The sequence below is a fragment of the Zootermopsis nevadensis genome, unplaced genomic scaffold (assembly GCF_977971745.1).
Source record: "Zootermopsis nevadensis isolate Lab colony 2312 unplaced genomic scaffold, Znev_1.0 Znev_ptg000006l, whole genome shotgun sequence".
In the NCBI taxonomy this organism is placed as follows: Eukaryota; Metazoa; Arthropoda; class Insecta; order Blattodea; family Termopsidae; genus Zootermopsis; species Zootermopsis nevadensis.
Window position 1 is genome coordinate 757,900 of NW_028259138.1, and position 23,050 is coordinate 780,949.

Consider the following 23,050-nt stretch of genomic DNA (forward strand, 5'->3'; position numbering starts at 1 on the left):
GGGTAATGCCTTACCACTGAACCTTAGAACATTACCATTAGTTCAGAACTGTTGCTTTAAAAGTTAGATATTGAAACAGAGTTTTTACCTATATTGAGATGTCTATAGTGTGTGGAAATTTACTACCACGTCCCCTATACGCCTTTATTTCCTAGTACTTTTATTGCAAGCGCTTGTTATGCCGCTTTTACGCTAGGGAGCAGCTAGGAATAGCGATAGATTTATCACCCATAAAATGCATGTTAAATTGGCTAGATGATGGCATGCGGGAGAGTCTAGTGGCAGGGAGCGCTGTGCTATGTAAGTTCTCTTCATTATCGTCGCATCGTTTCAGAATGGATGTATCCTCTTTTTCTAGCGATCAGGCAAATACTGACAGATGTACAAAAAATACGTCGAGTTTAAACACAATTTGGTATGCTGATGGAGACAGTCGCTTCACATTTCCTTATCTGTCACGGGTTCAGATCCATATTATGCGCTTTTTAACAACTAACTGTCCACAAGGTTGATTTAACGCATCTAACGTTGGTATTTACAGGCTCAAATTCCTCGTAAAGCAAAGAAAAATTGTAAGACTTGAGGTTCTCACAGCGGTGAGTATGAAGATTTCTGTCTTCTGGGTTATTGCGCTGTGTAGTCTGGTCGATGTTAACCAACGTTTCAGAGGTCATACTGCCTCCGTCATCAGGGCGATAAAAATGTAATTCGGTAAAGTTGCTTCAACAGACTTGAAAAAAGCCTATGTTTGTGTGTGTGTGTGTGTGTGTGTGTGTGTGTGTGTATATGTGGGCTTACAAAGGCAAAGTTGCCTTTAGCAGAGGACCATCCAAAAAGCACAGTGCGATTTCAGATGATCTCCAAGAATTTGTATTCTTGGTGCTTTGTAAGAAGGTTCTAAGTCAAACGTAATTCCTATTAACTTAGTACTTCTTATCGAAAACTAACAGGAAATAAAATCCTTTCATTCACTTATCTCCGTTTCTACGTCTTTTTAATAAAGAATGTTTATTTAAATCAGCCGGATGGATAACAGGCACTTTCACTAATGAGGCGCATGAAAACTCATTCATTCGCACAAATAAGCAGAGTTGATCTGCCAGAGCATTATGCCATGAAAACGCAGAGACCGTGGAGGTAAAAGTACACTTCTTAACCTCAGTTATAGACGTAACTGTATAGTGAACTTCATTCCGCGGTCACTTTGCCCCAAAGGAAAAAAATGTAGTGAAAATTTGAGGAATATTAAATTATACCGTTTCTTTACATTACGCCCATTAAGTTCAAATCGTCATCGGTCAAACTGCTATACATTTATCTTCTAGTTTAATAATGATAACAAAGGAGCGATAAGTTGTATAAACGGACGTCGAAGTCAGGTTCATACGAACTACAAGAATTAAAAAATTATGTATTATTATTATTATTATTACAAATATACTAATGTATTTAGTAGAAATTTTCTTCGTGTACTAGCGTCCTCCGTACTAATGTATTTTTATATTCTGTATCTGTAATTAGCCTTCTGGCTGTTGATACAGCACACTAATAATAAAGAATTGAATTAATTTAAATTAGGTTGTCAGTCTAATGTTTAAAACACAGTATGTACGGCGTTATATAATTGAAAAAGTACATTAGAATCATCATATCAATTTCGAACTCTGTAAACAACAGGTATAAAGAAAACGAGCCAATAAATTCATATTCCGCTTTAAGAAGTAATATGGAAACCTGAGGATTGCAAAAGCAAACGTTTGGCGGGAAAAATTATGACAGTCTTCTGGGCTGTTGCGTCGTTAGTCTATTAGTATTTAATCGACGTTTCAGAGGTGTTTGGTGCCCCCATCACCATTACGCCATCGCCAGGATCATCATCGCCTGGAAAATGGAGACAACAGACACCACTTAAATGTTTGTAAACGTCTACGAGACTACACGGCGCAAAATTTCACATGACAGACATTTTCATACATGCTGTCGTGAGAACCTGGAATTTTATTTGTGGGAAATATTGGCAGAAGATGAATTGGGAAACGTTCAACCACTGTAGGGCTCTACTACAGCAAAATATAGACTGGCCCATCAAGAACAGAAGACTGAACCCCCAAAGAACATCTTAACTTCAAACTTTAAACTTAAATTTTACAGGAATTTGTGCATTTTATTGACAAACTTCAGAGGTAGCTGTGAAGTAAAGTAATTAAATTTAACACACAGACAACACTTAACGAATAAACGTCATCTACACGTGCTCTGAACCGCGCATAATTTGCTTTGTTACACTCTAAATGTTTCTCGTTACTTTAGCGCTCGGATTACCGTATAATTTGTTACATAATTATTTGTTTACTGACATATCAAATTACTGACTTAGCTGGCTGTGTTCATAGTTTTGAAATAATTTGTAATCAACAACATTTGTTAATCTACTTATTTATTCGTTGTATGAAAGGAGTTTGAGCCTTAAACAATTACGACAAATGCGCATAGCACAACGATTTCTTGTTTTCCGAAAACATCTTAAGAATTACGAGACCATCAGTTCAATTTTTTTCTGTTCTCCAAATGCTGCTTATGATTTATGACTTCAAATTAATTACACCACATTTCAGTCTACAAACGTATGCATTACGTTCTTTTGAACGTAGAGGTGAGTCATTTTATTCCTTGTCTTCGACAAAATGGTCCGCCCTAATCCTCAGTTCTGGGCTACGTAACTTCAAGACACGATAAAGGTTAAAGATGTAATGATTATTTAATTTTCTCAACATAGTAAGTAGCTACATTAAATATATTATGTAGCTGTTACATTCTTTACTTAGAAAGGGAAGTCGCGAAAGCGAACAACAGCACGAAACAATACAAATACGGAAAGGAAGTTGAAAATAAAAACGAACATATGAAAGTGTGGTAAGTTACAGTAAGAGGAGCTGACGTATCACCAATATATAAAGGAAAGTATAAAACTGGAATAAACTAAGAAGGCTGTCTTATGGGTTGAAGCGTCGTGTAGTCTCGTAGAAGTTTACCAGAGCTTCAGAGGTCCTTTCTGCCTCCATCATCAGGCCGGTCACCCTAGTAAACTTCTACCAGACTATACGACGCTACAACACAAAAGAAAGCCATCTTCGTACTCACCGCTATGCGAAACTCAAGTTAATAAATATCTTAGGAATAAACCATTGCACAAAAAGAAACTTTATGACTAAGTACGGATCATATCAACCTACTATAGCATTAATGGGTTTTAAATATATGTTCTCACTGCGGTCAACATGACGACTGTGGTAGTTTGAGTGTGACGACATAAGATATTGGAGTGATATTATTTTAGTCATAAAAGGATATCAGTTCTGACAAGTGTATATTGACAAACTAATAAGCCTTTATATATTACAGATTTTAACGATGGGCGGTTTAGGAAGATGCCATCATTTAGATTCATATACAGGCAACTTTCGGTTTACGAACGAGTTCCGTTCCAAGACGTTGTACGTTATGTGTATCTTGCATTCCTGTGCTTTTACGATACGTATCGTATACGTTAGCAGCCATTTTAAATCATTAAAACCGTGTACAAATTATCATATAATAATTTTCTGATAAATATTGTAAAAAATACATTTTTTAAAAGTTTATTTATTTAAATCTTAAAATTATGTTCACTATACGTTTGGCATTTCGTTTTATAAGGAACTTTATCTATTGGCGACTTTAAGAAAATTTGAATGAATTGTGACGTTCGTTATAGCGAATGTTCGTAAATCGAACGTTCGTAAACCGAGAGTTGCCTGTAAAGACCTTCATACGAAGTCATTATGCCAGACTATCTAATGGCGTCATACTGTGATGGAGCATGAGATAAGTTCGTGATAAATTTGGCAATACAGGCCAAAATTGTCGTGCGAACAGTAACAGGGCCACGCAAAATATAAAAAGAAACAACGAATGTTGTGGTGAGAGCATTGTTTCCATTTTTGCAGTAGGCCGATATCTGTTACATGAGTCGTCTGTCTAGTGGGGTGTAAACTGAGAAAGACACACCAAATCCTGCGTACGTATTTCCCTATCTTTTGGTGTGGAGTTAGAACAATGGGTCCTCCGTATCCAGAATATGCGTCAGTGGACACGTTCTGGATTTCCTGGCAGTTTGCGCTCAGATGAGTTATTTCATAGCAAAGCGCGGATTATGATGCACGTGTGTATTGTTCTTGTCCGGCACTGAAGTTTACGATTGTTATGAACTGTACAAACAGAACTAACACAGGAACTTCGAAACGGCTTGTCTTGATGGTTTGTGTGGGCTATCCGGGTAAAATATAGAAGTGGTCCTGAAATACGGGACACTGAACACGCATAGTGCAAAAATGTTGCGTCACTTTACATTTGCCCCTTGTAACAATTATATGAAATATAAGCTTAATGGTAGTGTTGCCTACCAAGTCTTGAGACGTCCAACTTCAAAAATAAGTTGATTTTCATTACTCTTTTTACTGGGTCGAAGGCCAAACAGTTGTGCAGAACATTTAATCTTGATTCTCATTGATACAATATAAACCCTAGTTTTTATAGAACTCAAATCGATTCTTTTAAATAAAATAAATGTATATATATTCTATATGACATAAAATACGGAAATCTACATGAGCTACGTGTTTTATTACAAATTCTTTACGATATGGCGAGTATTTAACGAAACACAAGTAGCAGGCTAAATAATTAACGACTAATCAGTGGATGATATTAGGGTTCGATCTTGTGGCACAAATGAAAAATGCGTACAAAATTTTGGTTCTAAAATCAGAAGGAGAGATTTAGCTGGGGAGCAGACGGGATTCATGTGACTCAGAATATGGACCAGTGGCCGGTTCTTTATGAACAACGTAATGAATCTTTGGGTCCTATGAAATACGGAGGATTCCTTGACTGACAGCTTCTTATGAAACACAATGTTCCATAGAGTTTTTCTACTTATTCAACAAGACAGGCCTCGCTAGCATCCTACTATGGTGACTGTAGATGGCAATTAAGAATGTTGTACTGGAGATGCAATCAGGCTCCAGATAGGCTGTAAAAGGTAGCTGCAAATACATTGAATAGGCAGTTGCAGACAGCCTACAAGAACCAGTCCTACAGCTTGAGGGTTTGGCGTTGAGCTTAGAGTCCTTCGTCGTAAATTGTTCTGTTCTACGATATAATTTAAAATTAATGTCAACGTGAATTTTCGTAGTTCTTTATTGTCACCATGGTAGAACCTAGGTGACTACAAGGGGCTGTAATGTGACTAGGAAGCGATATACCAGGAATGCGTACAGAATAATGATGGGGAAACTTCTTGCAAATAGCTCACGTAAAACACAGAGGATTACATTAAGATGAATGTTAGTCAGTTAGTTTGCTAGGGTGAAAGACTGATGGATTTAACTTAATAGTAAGTTTGCGGTATTAGCGGCGTTATATCTTCCGGTTCTGCTGCCATAGTGTTAGTATTTTGCTGTGTCTGTATTGGAAAAGACCATTCAAACAGCAGCCGTGGATTATTTCAACGTATTATCACACTATTCGTGATGGATGACTGAAGTGAACGCAGAAATCTCAACCAGCATGGTCCCTTCCTCCGAAATTAAGCAATATCGCGTAACATTGAAGTTTTAATTTTACCTGTCTACTCCAGGTAAATATTTCCAAGTTTCTACTGGAATAGCAGTCGATAATATTTTAATGGGCAAATCGTTTATCGATGAATCGCATTAATTTTACTTTTTGGTCCGGTTATACCGTTACGTATTGTAGGTCTTGTAACAATCTGTACCGAGTGTACTCTGTGAAGAATGGACTCTCACTCGAAGCTTGAGGCATCGATTCCCGATAATGGCCCCACTTGTACTTTACTGACTGACCGCTGAGTGCATTTACTTTGCGTGAACTTGTTAGCGACAGACACTGTTTTAATCACAACCCATAAGCTTCAGTGTCGCACTGAATAGCGAGTGAATAGATGAAGGGAGATTTCAGATTTCGCAGGGAACTCGTGTTTTTCTGAATATTTGTGACAGATGTTTATTCATGATGACTCATCGCCCTGATGATGGAGGCAGCAAAGACCTCTGAAACGTTGGTAAATTTCTGCCAGACTACACGGCGCAACAACCCAGAAGACAGTAATCTTCAAACTCACCGCCGTGAAAACCTTAAATCGTACAACGAAATATTTCTATTACAAAGTGACTATGTGAATGAATGATAATGAGGTAGTCACTGACAAGTAACTGAGTAACTGATTGACAGGCTGGTTCAGTAAGTGAATGAGTGAATATATAACTGAAGTTAGAAATGATGCTGTTTCAACTACTGAAATTATCGAATAGGATGGATCGAAAATAGTTAATAGTAGGTAGATAGCGGCTTCGAAAGATACTGCTGTATCTTATTTCTAAATGACATTATTGTCCCAGCGTTCGCTTAGAGACTCTAAGGAAATTACAAAAAATGCAGTCAGTATAGTTTAAACTCGACCAGGGGAAGAACCTCGAAACGTTTAGATACAAACCCATACCGTTACCGATATATCAACAAACTCGGTTGCTGTTAACAGAGATGTTAACCGACTTGTAATCGACTAAATTGTACTGTCTATGGGCCTATAGAAATGTCAATATGTCAAACAATAAACCAAATTCAAACTCAATTAAAAACTAAACGCTTAGAGGCATGAGGCAGCGCTAAAGAAAATACATGCCTTCATTATAAAACTCAATCAATCAATCAATCAATGCTGCTATAGAAAATGGTGGTTGTTTATTCTACAAGTACTACAAAACCCACAGACACAATGAGAACAAATTTCATGTTATTGAACAGTAAAGCACGTGAATTATGCCTAAATATTTCTGACGATGGTGTATTACATTAAAACCGACTATTATTATGGAAATTATTGTTTATTTGTTTTAATTTAGCATTAATATTTTATCTTATATGTAATATATGTATTGTACCATAGTTATTGGCTACTGGTTTTGTGCCTGGCTGTAATTGGCCTTGTTTGGCTGTTGTCACGCACACCAATATATGAATTGAATTAAATTATTTATCGTATTGGTTTTTTTCCTACAAACACGTCATTCCGGAAAGAATCTGTTTCTTTTATCGGGTATGAAAGGGAGAAAGGTTTCCTGCTGAGTTTGGTCCTTTTTACGGGCCATCTCAATCGTTGAATATCCAGCTCGGTCGATGGGGCCCAACTGAGCAGGAATCATAACCACCTTTTACGCACGACGACGTAATAAGATTTAGTTTCCGAAATAATGTTTCTGAGGGAAACCAAGGCGAGGAATAATGTTAACAAAATTAAGTTTATTAAATCTGGTTATGTAGATAGTTACCACTATGTTTTTAAAGGCTAAAAGTAGCTTATACTAAACACACAACTAGGCTTCTTGAGTTGGGTTGTAGAATTTCTTCCACACGAGATATAATGGTTACAGGGTTTCAGTGTACAAAACTGATAAAATGATAACTGAGTGCAAAACATGATGCTGAGACTGGTAACTTATCATCCCTCTTAATATCTGTGTACTGTGTCATTGAGATCAAAATTACAGCTGAATTAAGGTTCAATACTACGATACGCTGGAAATGGAATTGTACAATTAGTAAATTGCACTAATCTCGAGGCTCAATAAAGTTGGATTCACGTTATTAAAATAATGTTTTATCATCTGCAGTGTGTAAAAATTTGAGATTACAATAGATTAATCTACTAAACTTCGCCTTGGGACTTGATTCAAGACACAAGATTAATAAGTCTGAAGAACGAAGATAACAATAAAACAACGTTGTTCTCGGTAGTTTAGACTTATTAATCTTGTGTTGAAATTTTGTTGTATGCTAATGAATTAAACGAAAAGGACTGCAAGCGTATTTAAACTCATTCCCACAGCGGAAGTTGTTGAAATGTTCTCCCTGAAATATCTTGACAGGAAATTATCCCCAAAAATTCGCCTCTGAATTCTTTCTCTGATGTAATCCGACTGGAATGTATTTTTGCTAAAATATCTATTTTAAATTAAAGGACTGAAGTTTGTCTCTATAATATATTTCCTGGAACTTGTCCCTGAAATACCATATCTTAAATTAATAGTGTTCTACTTCTCTCACCGTAAACCGATTAAAAACGTCTCTCTTTAATTGTCTATATGGGAATTTATTTTAAAACTGAATATCAATTTAAATAATTCCTTATTTTAAAATTAACTAATATATCCAACTAATATAACTGTATATTTTTTATGATATCCCACCTTAATTAAAGACATAAGAATATAATATTCCAACACATAGCATTAATTTACCATAAACAATATTTTGGAACTGTTCACAACCACAACTTTCAGAAATATTGCTGAATAAACACATACCGAAGCATATAGTGGGGACATTATATATCATGTATATATATAGATTTAAAAAAAACATTTCACAAATTCTACTGAAAAGGAGAAAGTGCAAAATCTATAGAAACATGAAAAGATTTTAGACAGACAAAACGCCACTATCATCCACCTTATTTAATTTGTATATTGTGGAAGTCGCCAAAATATACCATACATGACAAACAGGATCAGAAATAAATTATATGTATTGTCAGCAAAAATGTCTAAACACACTGTAGTTTGCAGTCGATCAAGCGGTATTACCACTCTCAGAAATCAATTTACGAGCCCTGAAGAAATCAAATAATCACCATAATTATCATCATCAAGTACCGGGTTCACATCCCGTTACGTAACCTCAACTTGTATCAATCTTTTCTTAGCTTACTGATCTCCTTTCTTTAAGTTCTAATAGTATTGTTTTCTTAGCCATTCTGTCTTTATTGGTTAACAGCAATTATTCTAGCCAATGCTACAGTGTACATATAATTTATTACTCATGGCAGAGTCACATTTTATAATGTGTTAACATCGTACAGTTAAAAATGTAACAAAATAAATCTACAGACAGAAGAAGTATTAAATGTCAAAGCATCGCCTGAGTGACCAATTTTAAATTGATTTTATAAGCAATGGAGTCGAAGGGGGCGGAAAGCCTAAGCTATAATATTGCTTATGATGATAAGCATTATATTTGATGATTAAATAAATTATTGTGATGATTAATTACTTTTATGAAGATAAGTTTCTTCTGGGATGTTGCACCGTAGAAATTGACTGACGTTTCAAAGTTGCTTACTTCCTCCACCATCAGGACGATGAACAACTCACTGCCACTGATTTTGTACGAGACTACACGGTGCAACATCCCAGAACAGTGTTCATCATCGTGAGAACCTGAAATCTCACAAACTATTTAGTAATTGCAAGGTAACAAACGATAAACTACGGCTTGCTTTCAACATACTTTCGCGTAGTGCTGAGGCCTGAATTACGTCTTCGAGAACGCCTTGTGACGGTTGTTCATTGTATCTGGAAAGAATAAAATGTAATTATTAAATTTGAGGCCAGCCTGTGTTTTAAGAGTACTTTTAAAATGCGGATTTGTATTACTGTTGATGTGCTGAGTGCAAATATCCACTACAAATGAATTTACTATTCACCCGGAATCCAATCTATCAATGGCCACACTCACAGTATTAATAACCACTTTAATCAGTGAAGTGTTTGCACCGCTGGAAGGCCCCTTGATACACAGTTTCAATTACAATGTACCAATTTTAAGCATCGGTGTCAGGGTAGGATAACGCATATCAAACGCATGAGAAATGGATAACACCATTGAGCACAACCCTTCTTAAGACGTTGATTGTCGTTCAGTCAAGAAATATAGTCAGGACAGTTAAGAACAAAATGGTCTTTTATGTAACCCGAAAGTTCATTACGGTGTTCACAAAATCCCACCACCATTCCCTATCCATGTCGATCTAAAACAGTTCAGTGTTTCCACTACGCTATTTTTAAGACCCGCTTTAATATTATCCTCCCACCTATGATAGGTTTTTAAAGTTAGTTCTCACCTTCCGATTTTATTAACGTTACTTGTTGTTTTCTCACTCACACGCCTTCATATTTGGATGGAACCAAATTTACCTACTCAAAGAATCTTCAGCTTACGAGATAGATATATTAACATGAATGAATAGTATGACTGAAAGCTTTGTGAAAGGGTGATCCTGTCATGATAAAGACACTAAGGAATACCACAAGAATTGTCAGGTATTGTAGCCAGTAGCCCGCACGGGATTCAAATTCCGTCTATCCAAGGCATTGGAGACACTCTCACCTGCTGAGTGGATGGGTCAAAGTGACAAGCTTCTCCTCCTTATGAATTTGCAACAGTAATAATAAAGTTATAGGCTGTTACTAAAATAAAGAGCTATTCCATTAACGTTAGAGTTTGTACCTGGCAGGGATTTTTCACCTCCACAGTGTTATTATAGGGCCCACTGACGCACTCCTGTTAACACGGCAATGAATCTTTGGGAATAATAAAAAGCGAGGAATTTCTTTGCTAAGCGAGTTAACTTCCCAATAAAGACACCGCTCGCAGGCCCACTCAACCACCTAACTATTAAGTACCGAGGGGCTTCTTGCCTTGGACTGTACAGTCGGAGCACCGAGATATTAACTTACTTCCATTCAGTGCTGGGTCCTAGAATGTAACGAACGTTACCTCCATGCCACCTATACAACTTAAAGTTAGAGGGAGTAACGTTTAAAGCATTATCTTCTCACGCCACAACGTCCAGACAGGTTCTGGGAACCACCCAACCAACTAGCGAATGGGTGGCAGGGTCCTTTCTTCAGGGTTAAAGCGGTTGGGACGTGAAGCCAACCTCACACCTCTTCATAATGCCGGCATAAGAATAAATGGAGCGAGACCTCAATTCCTGCATGTGCCAAGAACAATTTTAATTTTTCTATGTGGCGTTAATTACTTTTCGGTTTAGTGTAACGTTATAAGGGCATGCAGGGGGTTATGAAGGTAAGACTCCACGCTTATAGAAAACGAAATTAAGCTGAGGCGACTAGTCACCTTCTCGCTATGGTAGCTTTATCCCGGAGAAGTTATCTCTATTACTAACTAAAATGCGTTGCGCCAAAAACACTGAACATAATAATTCATTGACCCTAAAGGGACCTATTGACCGCGGAGTAGTTATATCTATACTGACTGAGCATGACAGCTCAGTGTTTGTGTGAGTGTGTACGTATATATGGCGAGCTAATGTAAATCAGTTTGTGTATGTAAATAAGCTTGTTTAATCTGATGAAATTAGGGGTTCTAACAGTGTGGAGATGTCGATGTTTGTGTTCGTGTGAAGTTTTAGGTGAGTACCGAAGTTCAGGAGAAACACAATAACTCCGCCTTCAGCACTTCAGTCCTGAAGATGGAGATGCTATATTTCTCCGAATCGTCGGAACCCATCTGAAAGTTTAAGCGATTTCGGAATCCAGAACACCAACGTAGATTTCTGGAAATTCTCGGCTCAGTTATGAACCAAGAACCGATATTATAAAAAAAAACATGCCAGCTGATAGAGTCTTTCGCATACGACAGGGACTGACTGGGGAAGAAATCAAAGTACTGAGGAAAACGTGCCCCAGTGCCACTCACTCTGTCCACCAGGTTTGCCATTAACTCGGGGCCATCGTATTCTGACAGTTTGAAAAATGGAAGGACCACGTACGTGCATGTAGAAATGTATGCATGTCAAATTTTAACCTCGTGTAGTGACAACTAGTTATTACTTCCATTACAAATGTTACCGGTGTAAATGCGATGTACTGCGGTGGTTCTAACAATTTAACTGCTGTGAAATTACAGTTCCCAGGAGAAAGGCGACACATTTCAGAATTAAGATCGCGGAACGCAGTTTCTAATTACACATACAGAGGGACAATTATCCTGCGAACAGTTCCCCTGTCGGACATTAATTTTATCGCGGTAACCTTTCCTTTCGAGATAAAATCTAATTCAATAAACACACGACCGTTTAAAATTGCGACAATGAAACTCATTCTATAGACTTGGTTGCCACTGTAAAAATTCAGCAGCTAATCAAATAATTCGAATTTAAGAGGTGCCTGGTTCGACACCCTGACTAATATTTTCGTGATTTTCCTGACATATTAGCCCCTCAGTTCCGACACGATTACATCATTTTAATTTAGGTAAGAGGTAATCTTACTGCTTTGGCTTTAGATTTCGAACTTCTTTTAAAGTAGCCAATATCTTTCCTTCCATTTCATATAAACTGATATGACCGACATATTTTTATAATCTTGTATCGACAATTCATTACAAATGTTTAAATAACCGGACTCTATAGGCCTATATTTAATTTTACCCCCTTCCGTATATGTTTCCATTTCTCTTCGTATTTGATCATTTCTAGTACAATCTATTCATGAATGCATCTTAAAACTTACTTTTACGCGGATCGAATCTTTGTTGTAGGCCTATCTTATCTGCGTCACTAGTGTGCTTTACTCCAACAACAACAACAACAACAATAATAATAATAATAATTCAATTCAATTCAATTAATTTATTAGAGTGCTTGACAACAGCCAAAAGAGGCCAATAACAGCCAAACACTAAAAATAACAATACAAAAACAAACAAACAATAAACTAAATATATAAATGTACAATATAATAATGTTAATATATCAATTCATTAATTTGTTACAAAGTAATTAACAGTAAATGAGCTAAATAATATCCCTAAAAGTGAAACACTAAAATACAAAAAACAAAAAATAAATAAATAATAATAATGGCATTGCTTTAGAGAAGTTTACGTGTCTTTCTTTTTTGGTTCTACCTCTTCAAATTTTTCCTCAGTGTCCTACGCATTTTGGAATCTATAACCTTCTATAAGTATAGTAATTAATGGCTCGCAATACACAGACATCCATATCAGGATATACGCGTGTCTAAATCATGTATGACCGCTGCCATTTTTGTTCTTTCTTTTCGTTGCAGTTTAACTTCGTGGGGAAGCTGCTGGGGCCCAAAGGCAACTCCCTCAAGAGACTGCAAGAGGACACCATGACAAAGATGGCGATTCTGGGCAGGGGCTCTATGAGGGACAAGCACAAGGTGAGGGACAGTAAAGAGTAGTTGTGCAGTTACCAAGAGTTGTAACAGCGGTGAAATGTGAGCAGGGGCGGAACGCTTTTGTTAAACGTATTGCCTATGTTAGCCCGGCTAACACTTAGAAAAACGAACAACAACGAAAAATTAAAGGTCTTCTGTCTTGCTTCCGTGGTTCAGTGCAATTCACGCACTGGAACACAGCAGAACCAATAAGATAAAACGCATCGTTAGACAGCGCCTGTCAGCCAGGGCTTCGCCTTGATTGGCCACCCAACAGAGTACCACTGAACCACGGAAAGACTTTTTTTTATTTTTCGTTATTCTAAGTGCTGTCCCATCTAACACGGTTAGCAAAAAAACTCCGTCCCTGAATATCACTACATTTAAGGTATGATTACAGTATAAACTTCGTGTATACGCATTACGTGCCTGTTTTATTTGCGTGACTTTCAGTTCAAAAATCTTTGTGTGCAGTATTAGGTCTGCGAAGTATTACCAGTCCTTAAGAACTTCAATAATTTTGTAAGCATTTGTGACCTCTTCCATGCGTGCTTCATGTCTTTAGTACTACACAAAAAGACCACAAATTCTGTAAGCACTACATTTTTTCTATTTTCTCAACCGAACACCTCATCAGTACTTAAACTTGCCAGATCCCGCATTGAAATTTAAACTGGGAAACCGACTGCCCTGAGTATAGTTCTCCTTTGGGGGAGGGGGGTAAGTCGAGGTAAATGACAATACAGTACTTTAAATCAATGGTATTCAACCTGGGGTACGCGTACCCCTGGGGGTACGCGAAGACATCTTAGCGGGTACGTGAAATTTAAAAATATATATATTATTTTATGATAAACACTGAATAATCAGTAATGTAATTTATTTCTTTATTTTAGATGTAGATTATATACTATGTATAACTTGAATTATACACCAACAACTTTGGGGGTACAAAGTTGAAGAAAAACTATATATGGGGGTACGCGAACGAAAAAGGTTCAATACCACTGCTTCCTTTCACATCCATTCCAATTCATTATTCACTAATCCTCATATAAATTCTGTGACATAAAGCCAATCTGAGCTTTTGATGGTGTCGTCAAATAGGGCATAATTAAGTAAGTAGTCCTAATTATTTTTCGGTATTAAAAGGAACTGAAAACTGTTTTACTCTAAACAATGTACTTTAGCGTTAAAAGTATCTTACACAAAATATTGAGGGACTCCTATTAAATGTTTATATTAAGAATACAGCTTTTTGCACTTATTGTAAAATTTTCACCACACATTAACCTCCTTTAAATTAATTAAACCAATGTGGATGTCGTCAGTGTTTCCATTGAGCTTATGCATTTCAGCATGACAACTTTTATCAGTATCTATGAGACTCTAATTTTAGGTATAACCTTATGACCTTCAACATCATGACAATCATCGCTTAACATCTGGTACATTATAATGTGACACCTCTACCTCCACCCCCTGTACCCGTATCCTTCAACAACTATGCCAGTCACGTACTGTGTGCTGCAACCCTCGTTTTGTACAAAACTAATTTCCTCTGCACCATTTTACATTCATCTGTCCCACCGTTACCTTTCGTTTCAATAGCCTCTCAAAACATATCATGAATGTTGCTGATTGAGGATAAAGGTCATTTTGGTATGAATAGTATTTGAATTTATAATTTGAAAACAGTAACGGACGTTGCTTCCAAAACTTTTAAATGCAAATACATTATCAGATGTAACTGAGGGTTATATAGAAGAGGAATCAATGCTGTACTTGGTATTCCATTAGCAGGACAGAAGAACGTGGTGACTGAGTTCAGTGAACAAGTATTGCAGATATTTGTTTCATAGACAATCAATTCTTATAGCGCTATCCTTAATTTATATAACAATAGATTTATACATGATACTTAATTATCTTCAACTAAATCCCTTGTTAAAAGAGCTAAATAGCATCAGACAAAATAAGAGATAAAACGAGACATCCATATACATGTATATTTGTAGCGTATTTACATAACACACAGCGAGAATAGCAAATTTTTATACGGACGATTTCATAACTATTAACCAGAGATATGAAATGCCGATGTTCAACATGTGATATATGTTCCCAGTTTTAATCAAGTTCACCAACCAGACAATTGGAGATAGACTTGAGGTTCTCACAGCGGTGAGTATGAAATCTTTAATTGGAGATAGACTAATATTTTTCGTATTACGTAAACCAACTATGTGAATGGCTTCATCAAGGCAGCTGTTGACGAACACTGCCTTCAGGGTTCTAGTTGTAACGCCCTAATGATGGGTGCAGCAAATACCTTTGAAACGTTGATAAACTTCTTCTATACTGACGGCGCCACAACCCACAACGCGAGAACCTCAAAACCTAAACAAGGAAACTATGTTCTAGAAGTCTATTATTAGTACTGAAAACTCAACAAGAATGAGATTGGCGGGACATGTAACATGTAACGAGAAGACTATAAATGTGGAAAATATGAGCGCAACAAACCACGCGTGACAGTTAATAGATGTAAAGATAATATTAAAGTGGCCTTAATTATATAAGATGTGAGGATATGGTTTGGGTTCAACTGGCCGAGATAGAGTGCAGTAGCGATCACTCGCACCCCTGAGGTTTAACCCGTAGCTCACTCACTCACTGTATGGCGCAGGAAATTCTTTGGAAGTCGAAGGTATACTCGCTTTGTCTTTATGGAACTCGAAGGTTCATCACCGTGTTCAGAAAATCCCGGCACCAGACTCTGTCCTGAGCTAGCTGCATCTAATACTCCATAGAAAAGCATACTATTTATGCTCTCCGGTTTCCAGAGTAGATGTGATGTAACCATTTGCAGCCCAGTGGTAAGTATATACACCACCAGGTTCAATAACTCCGCATTTTAACCACAGAGAGTGTTTATGAGTTTCGTATGACTCTCAGAACGAACAGTGTTTTGTTTTCTCAAACAGCATTGATGAACTTACTTTTGAAGATGGCTGTCTTCTGGGTTGTGGTCAAGTGTAGTCCCGCAACAATCCAGAAGACAGCCATCTTCAGACTCACCGCCATAAAAACCTCAAATCCGAACCTATTTTTGTGACGCGAAGTGTTGTGTTTTATTTGTGACATGAAGTGCATCGTTAAATAATATTTAGATGAGCTTCGGGCTTAAAATAGAATACTGCCGGGAATTACATTAATAGGAATGTCATCATTTGGAATTTTACCCTGCAGTGAAACTATCTGATAATTCATTTGATTCACACCTGCGAGTTATTTGGTCCAATCCGACACTGTTTTTCAAATGTATCGACGTTCTTATGATGTTGAATATGTTCCATGTCAATCAGCTGTTTGACATATCTTTTGTTGCTTCAACACAACACGGACAAACGGCGGTGATCGTATGACATGGCAACTGGTTGTTTCCAGGACCCATCAATCTTTGTGTGTAGCCTCAGACAACAGACATGAATTATTTTCTCATTCGTGCTTTGTGATGCTCTTGAAATAAATGAAAAAATACCCAAATCAGCTTTCCGATGCTCATGCGCTAGACAACTGATCTCTAATTCTGATTCTGAGCCAGTGTGAATTCACCTCCTTACGAACACAGAATGTAACTTTTATCAGCTCTTTCTAGAACTGTAGGTTTCGAGGTTTATTTATTCATTTTCTTGATCTGTTTGGACAATGGTAGGACTCCTTGAATGAGTGATCAGCCCGACGCAATTCCTATACCTATACAAACACAGAACGACGCGGACAAACATCCATGCCTTGAGTGGGACTCGAACCCACGGTCCCAGCGGCCAGGCGCACAAGCTCCATACCTCGGACCGCGTGGCCACTGCGACCGGCTCATTATACGTGATAATAAATTAATAAAACAGACATTAGGTTCAGCAACACATGTTAATTAAGCTCTTGTAACCACGAAAACAATGCAAAAATACTGAAAGAAATATTTGTATGGTACATCAAAAATTTTGTATATACTTTAGTAATAAAGATATCTTTTAGCAATCACTAACAAGTTTACTAAATCTTAATTATCCTACTTAATTGTACTATTGCAATAGCTTACATCAAAGAAACAGGTGACTTATTAGACAAATAAGATAACATGGAGTTCTGGAAAGAGAATTGTTATTCTTTTTCGTGTGCTTCTATCTATATAATACGGCAAACAAATACTAAACATATAAATTAACAAGTTTAAAACTAATTGTGTGTATATATATATATATAAATAATTTACAGCAGCGCAGGTTCAGACTACATTAGATTCGCCCGATTTAGGTGTAACCTAAGTATATTTCATTACTATATCTAACCTAAAAAACAACTGCTTTATGCAGAAGTAGTAATCATGTTTATGATTATGTTCTGTATCCGTACAATATTCGTATATCTAATAACTCAAACGGTCCGTTAGTTGTCCGCATGAAATATAAATATTTTGCGCGGATACTGTGTTGTTTTTCTACATTCCACCTAAACTCCTTGGAATAGTTACATATGCTTGAGATAAATCACCATAAATTTCACGAACTTGCATTTAGGTTTCGACGACCTCTGAAGCACCGGTAAACTTCTACCAGACTACACGGTGCTACAATCTTAAAGACAGCCATCTTCGTACTCACCGCCGTGAGAATCTAAAAATTCCTACTTTAAATAATCATTATTCCACATTTTAATGACGAATACGTCTTCATAGCGGCTGATTCATTTGTTCATCAGGTTTCCTGCTATGAAATGTATATATATATATATATATATATATATATATATATATGTGTGTGTGTGTGTGTGTATGTGTGTGTGTGTGTGTGTGTGTGTGTACGAGGTGAGATCGGAAAGTTTATAGACTGCGCCTATAAAAACCCGTACACTTATCTCAGGTATTAAATTCATCCATCACCCTCGAAGTAGTTACCCTGGGAGTGAACACAACGATCCCAGCGCCGCTGCCAAGCCTGGAAGCATCCCTGGAAATCTTTCTTTGTCAGCCTGTCAAGCACCATCTGCGATTCTGCCTGAATCTCTTCTATCGTCTCAAATCTCCTTCCCTTTAGCTGAATTTTCATCTTTGGGAAGAGGAAGAAGTCACACGGCGAATAAGGAGGGTGCGAGATGACGGCCATGGTGTTTGAGGCCAAAAACTGCCGAACTTTGAGGGCGGTGTGCCCTGGCGCGTTGTAATGATGCAGCAGCCAGTTGTGGTTGCGCCACTTTGACGGCCGCTTCCGTCCTTTAGAATCAGCTGACAGGTCCCATAGCCTATCCCAACAATGTCGCACAAGTCGTTGATGGTACGACGTCGATCTTCGTGAATGGCCTGCCGAATCTTCGTAACATTTTCGGGAGTTGTGCTCGAAGGTGGTCGTCCAGAACGCTCGTCATCATCGACAGAGGTTCGGCCATTTTTAAAACGTGAATGCCACACAAAAGTTTGTGCACGACCCATTGCGGACTCCCCAAATGCTTGCTTTAGCATTTCATAGGTTTCCGTAGCCGTTTTGGCGAGTCTTTTGCAAGAGATTCAGGCAGAATCGCAGGTGGTGCTTGACAGGCTGACAAAGAAAGATTTCCAGGGATGCTTCCAGGCTTGGCAGCGGCGCTGGGATCGTTGTGTTCACTCCCAGGGGAACTACTTCGAGGGTGATGGATGAATTTAATACCTGAGATAAGTGTACGGGTTTTTATACTCGCAGTCTTGAAACCTTCCGATCGCACTTCGTGTATTTATTTATTTAAAAACAGTCATTCATAAGATAGTATAATTGCGTCATATTGTGAATAATATATCAATTATTTATTTTAATCCGTCTGATCACAATATAATTTTATTTAAAATTTCTTATAATTAAGATAATAAAATATCATTCATGTTCCTTATCGATTGATCGATGTACTTCTGGACATATCGGGACACTCACTCCTACATCTTTGGCCGATATGTACATCTAATAACATTTAAGAAAAATCACACCTTCGCCCAAATATGGAAAAACAAATGTAATGAAACATCACCAAAAAACTACAGAAATCATAATTGAGTTTTAAGCTCTTAGATATATTTTACACCTGATGATGGTTTTATAAAAAATGAAACATGTTGTGTAAATGTTCCGAAATGTAAATCGATCAATTGATAAGGAACATGAATGATATTTTATTATCTTAATTATAAGAATTTTAAATAAAATTATATTGTGATCAGACGGATTAAAATAAATAATTATTTAAAAACATTTAGGCATCAATAATACTAAATATGAAATTGTGTGCAAAACTAGAACTTGGTTACAGAGGAACTAGTTTATTTGAGTACCGCTATAATGTAAATGGGCAAGGAGTTGAGGTGGGGGATTAATCATCGAAATGGACTTAAAACTGTAGCTCATAGCAGTGCTGGTCTGGAGAGGACCAAAATATTTACGTTGTGGTTGGTAGCTCGACGTATTTAAAAGCATTCGGTTTGGACACAGGCAGTGCAGTACACCAGTGCCTATTTGTACTGAATGTTTATCCTTGGCAATTGGTGGTTGCATAAATGGTTTAATTCACACAAGCAGCGTGGGCTAATAGACTCTTTATGCCTATTTTAGTGCATACCAAAACGGAGCGAACATATTCATTAGCTTCACCGTGTTTCTCTTTGCCTTTATGGCTTGAAATCTTGCCACCATATACGAATTCGGCATAAAAAATGTAATCTGTTCAGAATTATAGTTTGTTTTATAACAGTAACGATTGTGAACTGTGACTGATAACATGTCTGAACTGCACTTTCTATGTTACGAATAAGATATCTCGTCCAGAATCATAGATGACTTGAGTCCAGCATAACTTTGGCGTTTAATGATGACAGTGAAAAAAATGCTTCTCTCGGACCTTTGCTTGTTATGCCATATTATATATGGCGTTTCGTAATTAGAACTAACAGGTTAACAGATAAAAAGTGAAGCTGTCCCACTATACGCCATATAGGCGCTTGGGGGGAGTGGAAGTATAGCTCCTACTCATTCTTAACCTCGGCACTAGATGGGGGGTGAGTGGTCAGCATCACGCCCCGGCCGTGCTTTACCCCCTGGAAAGGACCCCGGTACCCATTGTAGAGGAGGCTGGGTGGGCCCCAGAACCGGTCTGGACGCAGAGGCTAGAGGAAAAATCCTCTGCCCCCGTCGGGGATCGAACCCCAGCCCGTAGCTAGTCACTATACTGACTATAGTGCACACAAATAAGACTTTTGCTAAATAAAAGCTCAGCACGGACATAGTTAAAGTCTTGTCCCACTGCACCGCACCAATAGGTTAATATTTTAAAATAGCCTTGCAAACTTTAGTATTATTTAAATGCATAAAAAGTATGAATAATATGGTTGTCAAGCCTGCATTTTTATTGAATCTTTAAACTCCCGAATAGATTTTGATGTTGATTTTGAGTAAAGTGGGACAAAGGCGTGCAGTCACTGTTCATATGCGCCTGGTGGCTAAAGCACTAAGCCAATAGTAATGATTTTCTATTAACGGATAATTTCATTTGCTGGAATTCTTCTGGTTAACAGCTTCAATTGTGAAAAGAAATTAAAGCGTTTAAAAATGTCATTCAGTTCAGATGTGACGAACTGGCGCTTTTGCCCCCGTAAGGGGGGGGGGCTATGAACGCAAGTAAAATATTTACTGAATTGATGGTTTCAATGGCACTCTTTAGTGTTGATTTTTCATAGCGAGTCACTCCGGCGGTCAAGTTTTCAATTTTCATATTTGTATCCAGTAGTTTTCTGGATTTCTGATTCTATTCTCATTGTTTTCCTTTGCTCTTCCGTACTATTACATACTGGTAAGTTATCTACAAGAGAATTTGGGATATTCTGTGTTTAATGGTTGGAAAGATGTGTTGTAGCTTGAAATTGACCCACTACTCGTTAACAGCCAGCGAGATTTTTTCCAGGTTTATTTTTTTTTTAATTTATTTAATTTAATTTTATTATTTGCGCGAATAATTGACCCATAGATATGCTTTGTGTTCTCTGAGGTTTGATATCGTCGACAAACAACTGTGCTCATTGACAGTGGCATGGAAATGTTCTTGGAAGACCACAGTTTACAATGCCGTAATAGATTTACACACTGCATACCATACATTACAGAATGAAAAATATCTTCAAGATGCTTAAAGTTATACTCGCCAAGACTGCTTTCATAAATGCGCATGAGAAAACCAGCGAACACTGCCAGCCAAATTGTCGCCTCTATAACAATGCCACGTAGTTTACGTACAGAAAACCTCAAAGCGAGCTTTCATACTTCTGCCCCATTTTACTTTTCTTTGGTCAGGGTCAGTTCACTAGACTCAGTTCACATAAATTTAAAGCTTTCATTTTACTAAAAATAACATACCGTTAAAAGATCATTTTTATTATTTATTTAGTGTTCTGTCTGACGACAGGTCCATATGAACAGGATCGTTCCATCCTTTTCTCGGACTGGGACCTGTTCATATACGTTCTCGGCAGATGATCCAGAAGTGGTTTGCCATTGTCTTCTTCTGTGTGTGAATGGAGTAATTGTTGGGATGCCCGGAGGAAAACTCCGTGTTGCCTAGACCACGGCCTTGCCCAACACAAGTATCTTTTAAAACGTTTTTATTTAACGAAATGGCAGAAAGCGTGTCTCTAAACACGATAGTTTTTAAACTGCACATTTGTAACTGCCATAAATGGGCAACTGTAAACTCTGCATCCCAGAGAACGCCTTTCAACTATAGTGTACTTCGCGGTTCAGTTTAATTATTTACGAATTTCAGAATACCAACATTAGTTTAGTAATCAGTTTGACGAGAATTTTTCTCTTAAACACACTGTTGTTTCACAGAATAAGTAAATCTATAGAATTACTTATACTACACGAGAGAAAGATGAGCCGGGATAGCTCAGTCAGTATAGTGACTAGCTACTGGCTGGACGACCAGGGTTCGATCCCCGATGGGGGCAGAGGATTTTTCCTCTAGCCTCTGCGTCCAGACCGGCTCTGGGACCCACCCAGCCTCCTCTACAATGGGTACCGGGGTCCTTTCCCGGGGGTAAAGCCGGCCGGGGCGTGCTGCTGACCACTCACCCCCATCTAGTGCCGAGGTCAAGGAAGAGAGGAGCTATACCTTCACTCACCCCAAACGCCTACATGGACAAACTTTACTTTACTTTTACACGAGAGAAAGACACTAAATAAACAAAAGTATGGATTACAGACAATTTTAATTTATTACACTGGGATATAATTTATTAATCGCCTGAAAGCTGAAACAAATTACTTTTCAAATGTAAATGTTGAGGGGTAATAAACTGTGTGATATACATCAACAGTCGAGAGTGAAAAAAACACGAAAACTAAGTTTTCAGGAGTATTTAATAATGAAAAATCCAACAGTTTTAAAAATTTCTATGGCTTCGAACCACGTCATGACAGAAAATTATGGTTTGGAGGTAAACATATACTTATTCCAGACTTCTCACTAGACATTTTCAATCTGTAATCGCGTAGATCTAGACGAAAAACTTTAATACGTGTCTGGGTTTGGCCCTGACATGGTAACGAAGACGAACACTGATAATTGGAACTCGATCTTTCAACCTGTAGAGAGCCAAGGACTTCAGCTCATAATGTCCCTTGTTAACGCCTTCATCAATATTAAATTGAAATAAGCATCCTCATGATGGTTTATGTTTGCACTTTATTTCATTTAACGATGCTGTCGGCAGCTCAGTCTACACAGCGCGGAGTGGTATGATGATTAATACTTAATAAAGCTAAAACGATTTGAAAGGTAACGGTCGTGGCCTAATTTAAGGTACTGTACAGAAAATACTTGAACTGAGGATAACCAAGAAAACATTCAGTCAGTATAACCAGTCTGCG

General features: G+C 37.6%; 2 protein-coding genes across 7 annotated transcripts in view; one reads left to right on the forward strand and one right to left on the reverse strand.

Annotated features, from left to right (window-relative positions):
• LOC110828142 (uncharacterized) overlaps positions 1–23,050 on the forward strand; it is a 266,276-nt gene that overhangs the window by 183,370 nt on the left and 59,856 nt on the right. For all 4 annotated transcript variants that reach the window (XM_087343445.1, XM_087343444.1, XM_087343442.1 and 1 more), the window contains exon 3: positions 12,993–13,109. In XM_087343445.1, coding sequence (XP_087199571.1) covers positions 12,993–13,109 — 117 coding nt within the window. The remainder of the gene's footprint in view (positions 1–12,992; positions 13,110–23,050) is intronic.
• Positions 9,406–23,050, reverse strand: part of LOC110827939 (uncharacterized) — a 343,471-nt gene continuing 329,826 nt past the window's right edge. For all 3 annotated transcript variants that reach the window (XR_015533767.1, XR_015533765.1, XR_015533766.1), the window contains one exon: positions 9,406–9,470. The gene's annotated coding sequence lies outside the window, so the exon portion shown is untranslated. The remainder of the gene's footprint in view (positions 9,471–23,050) is intronic.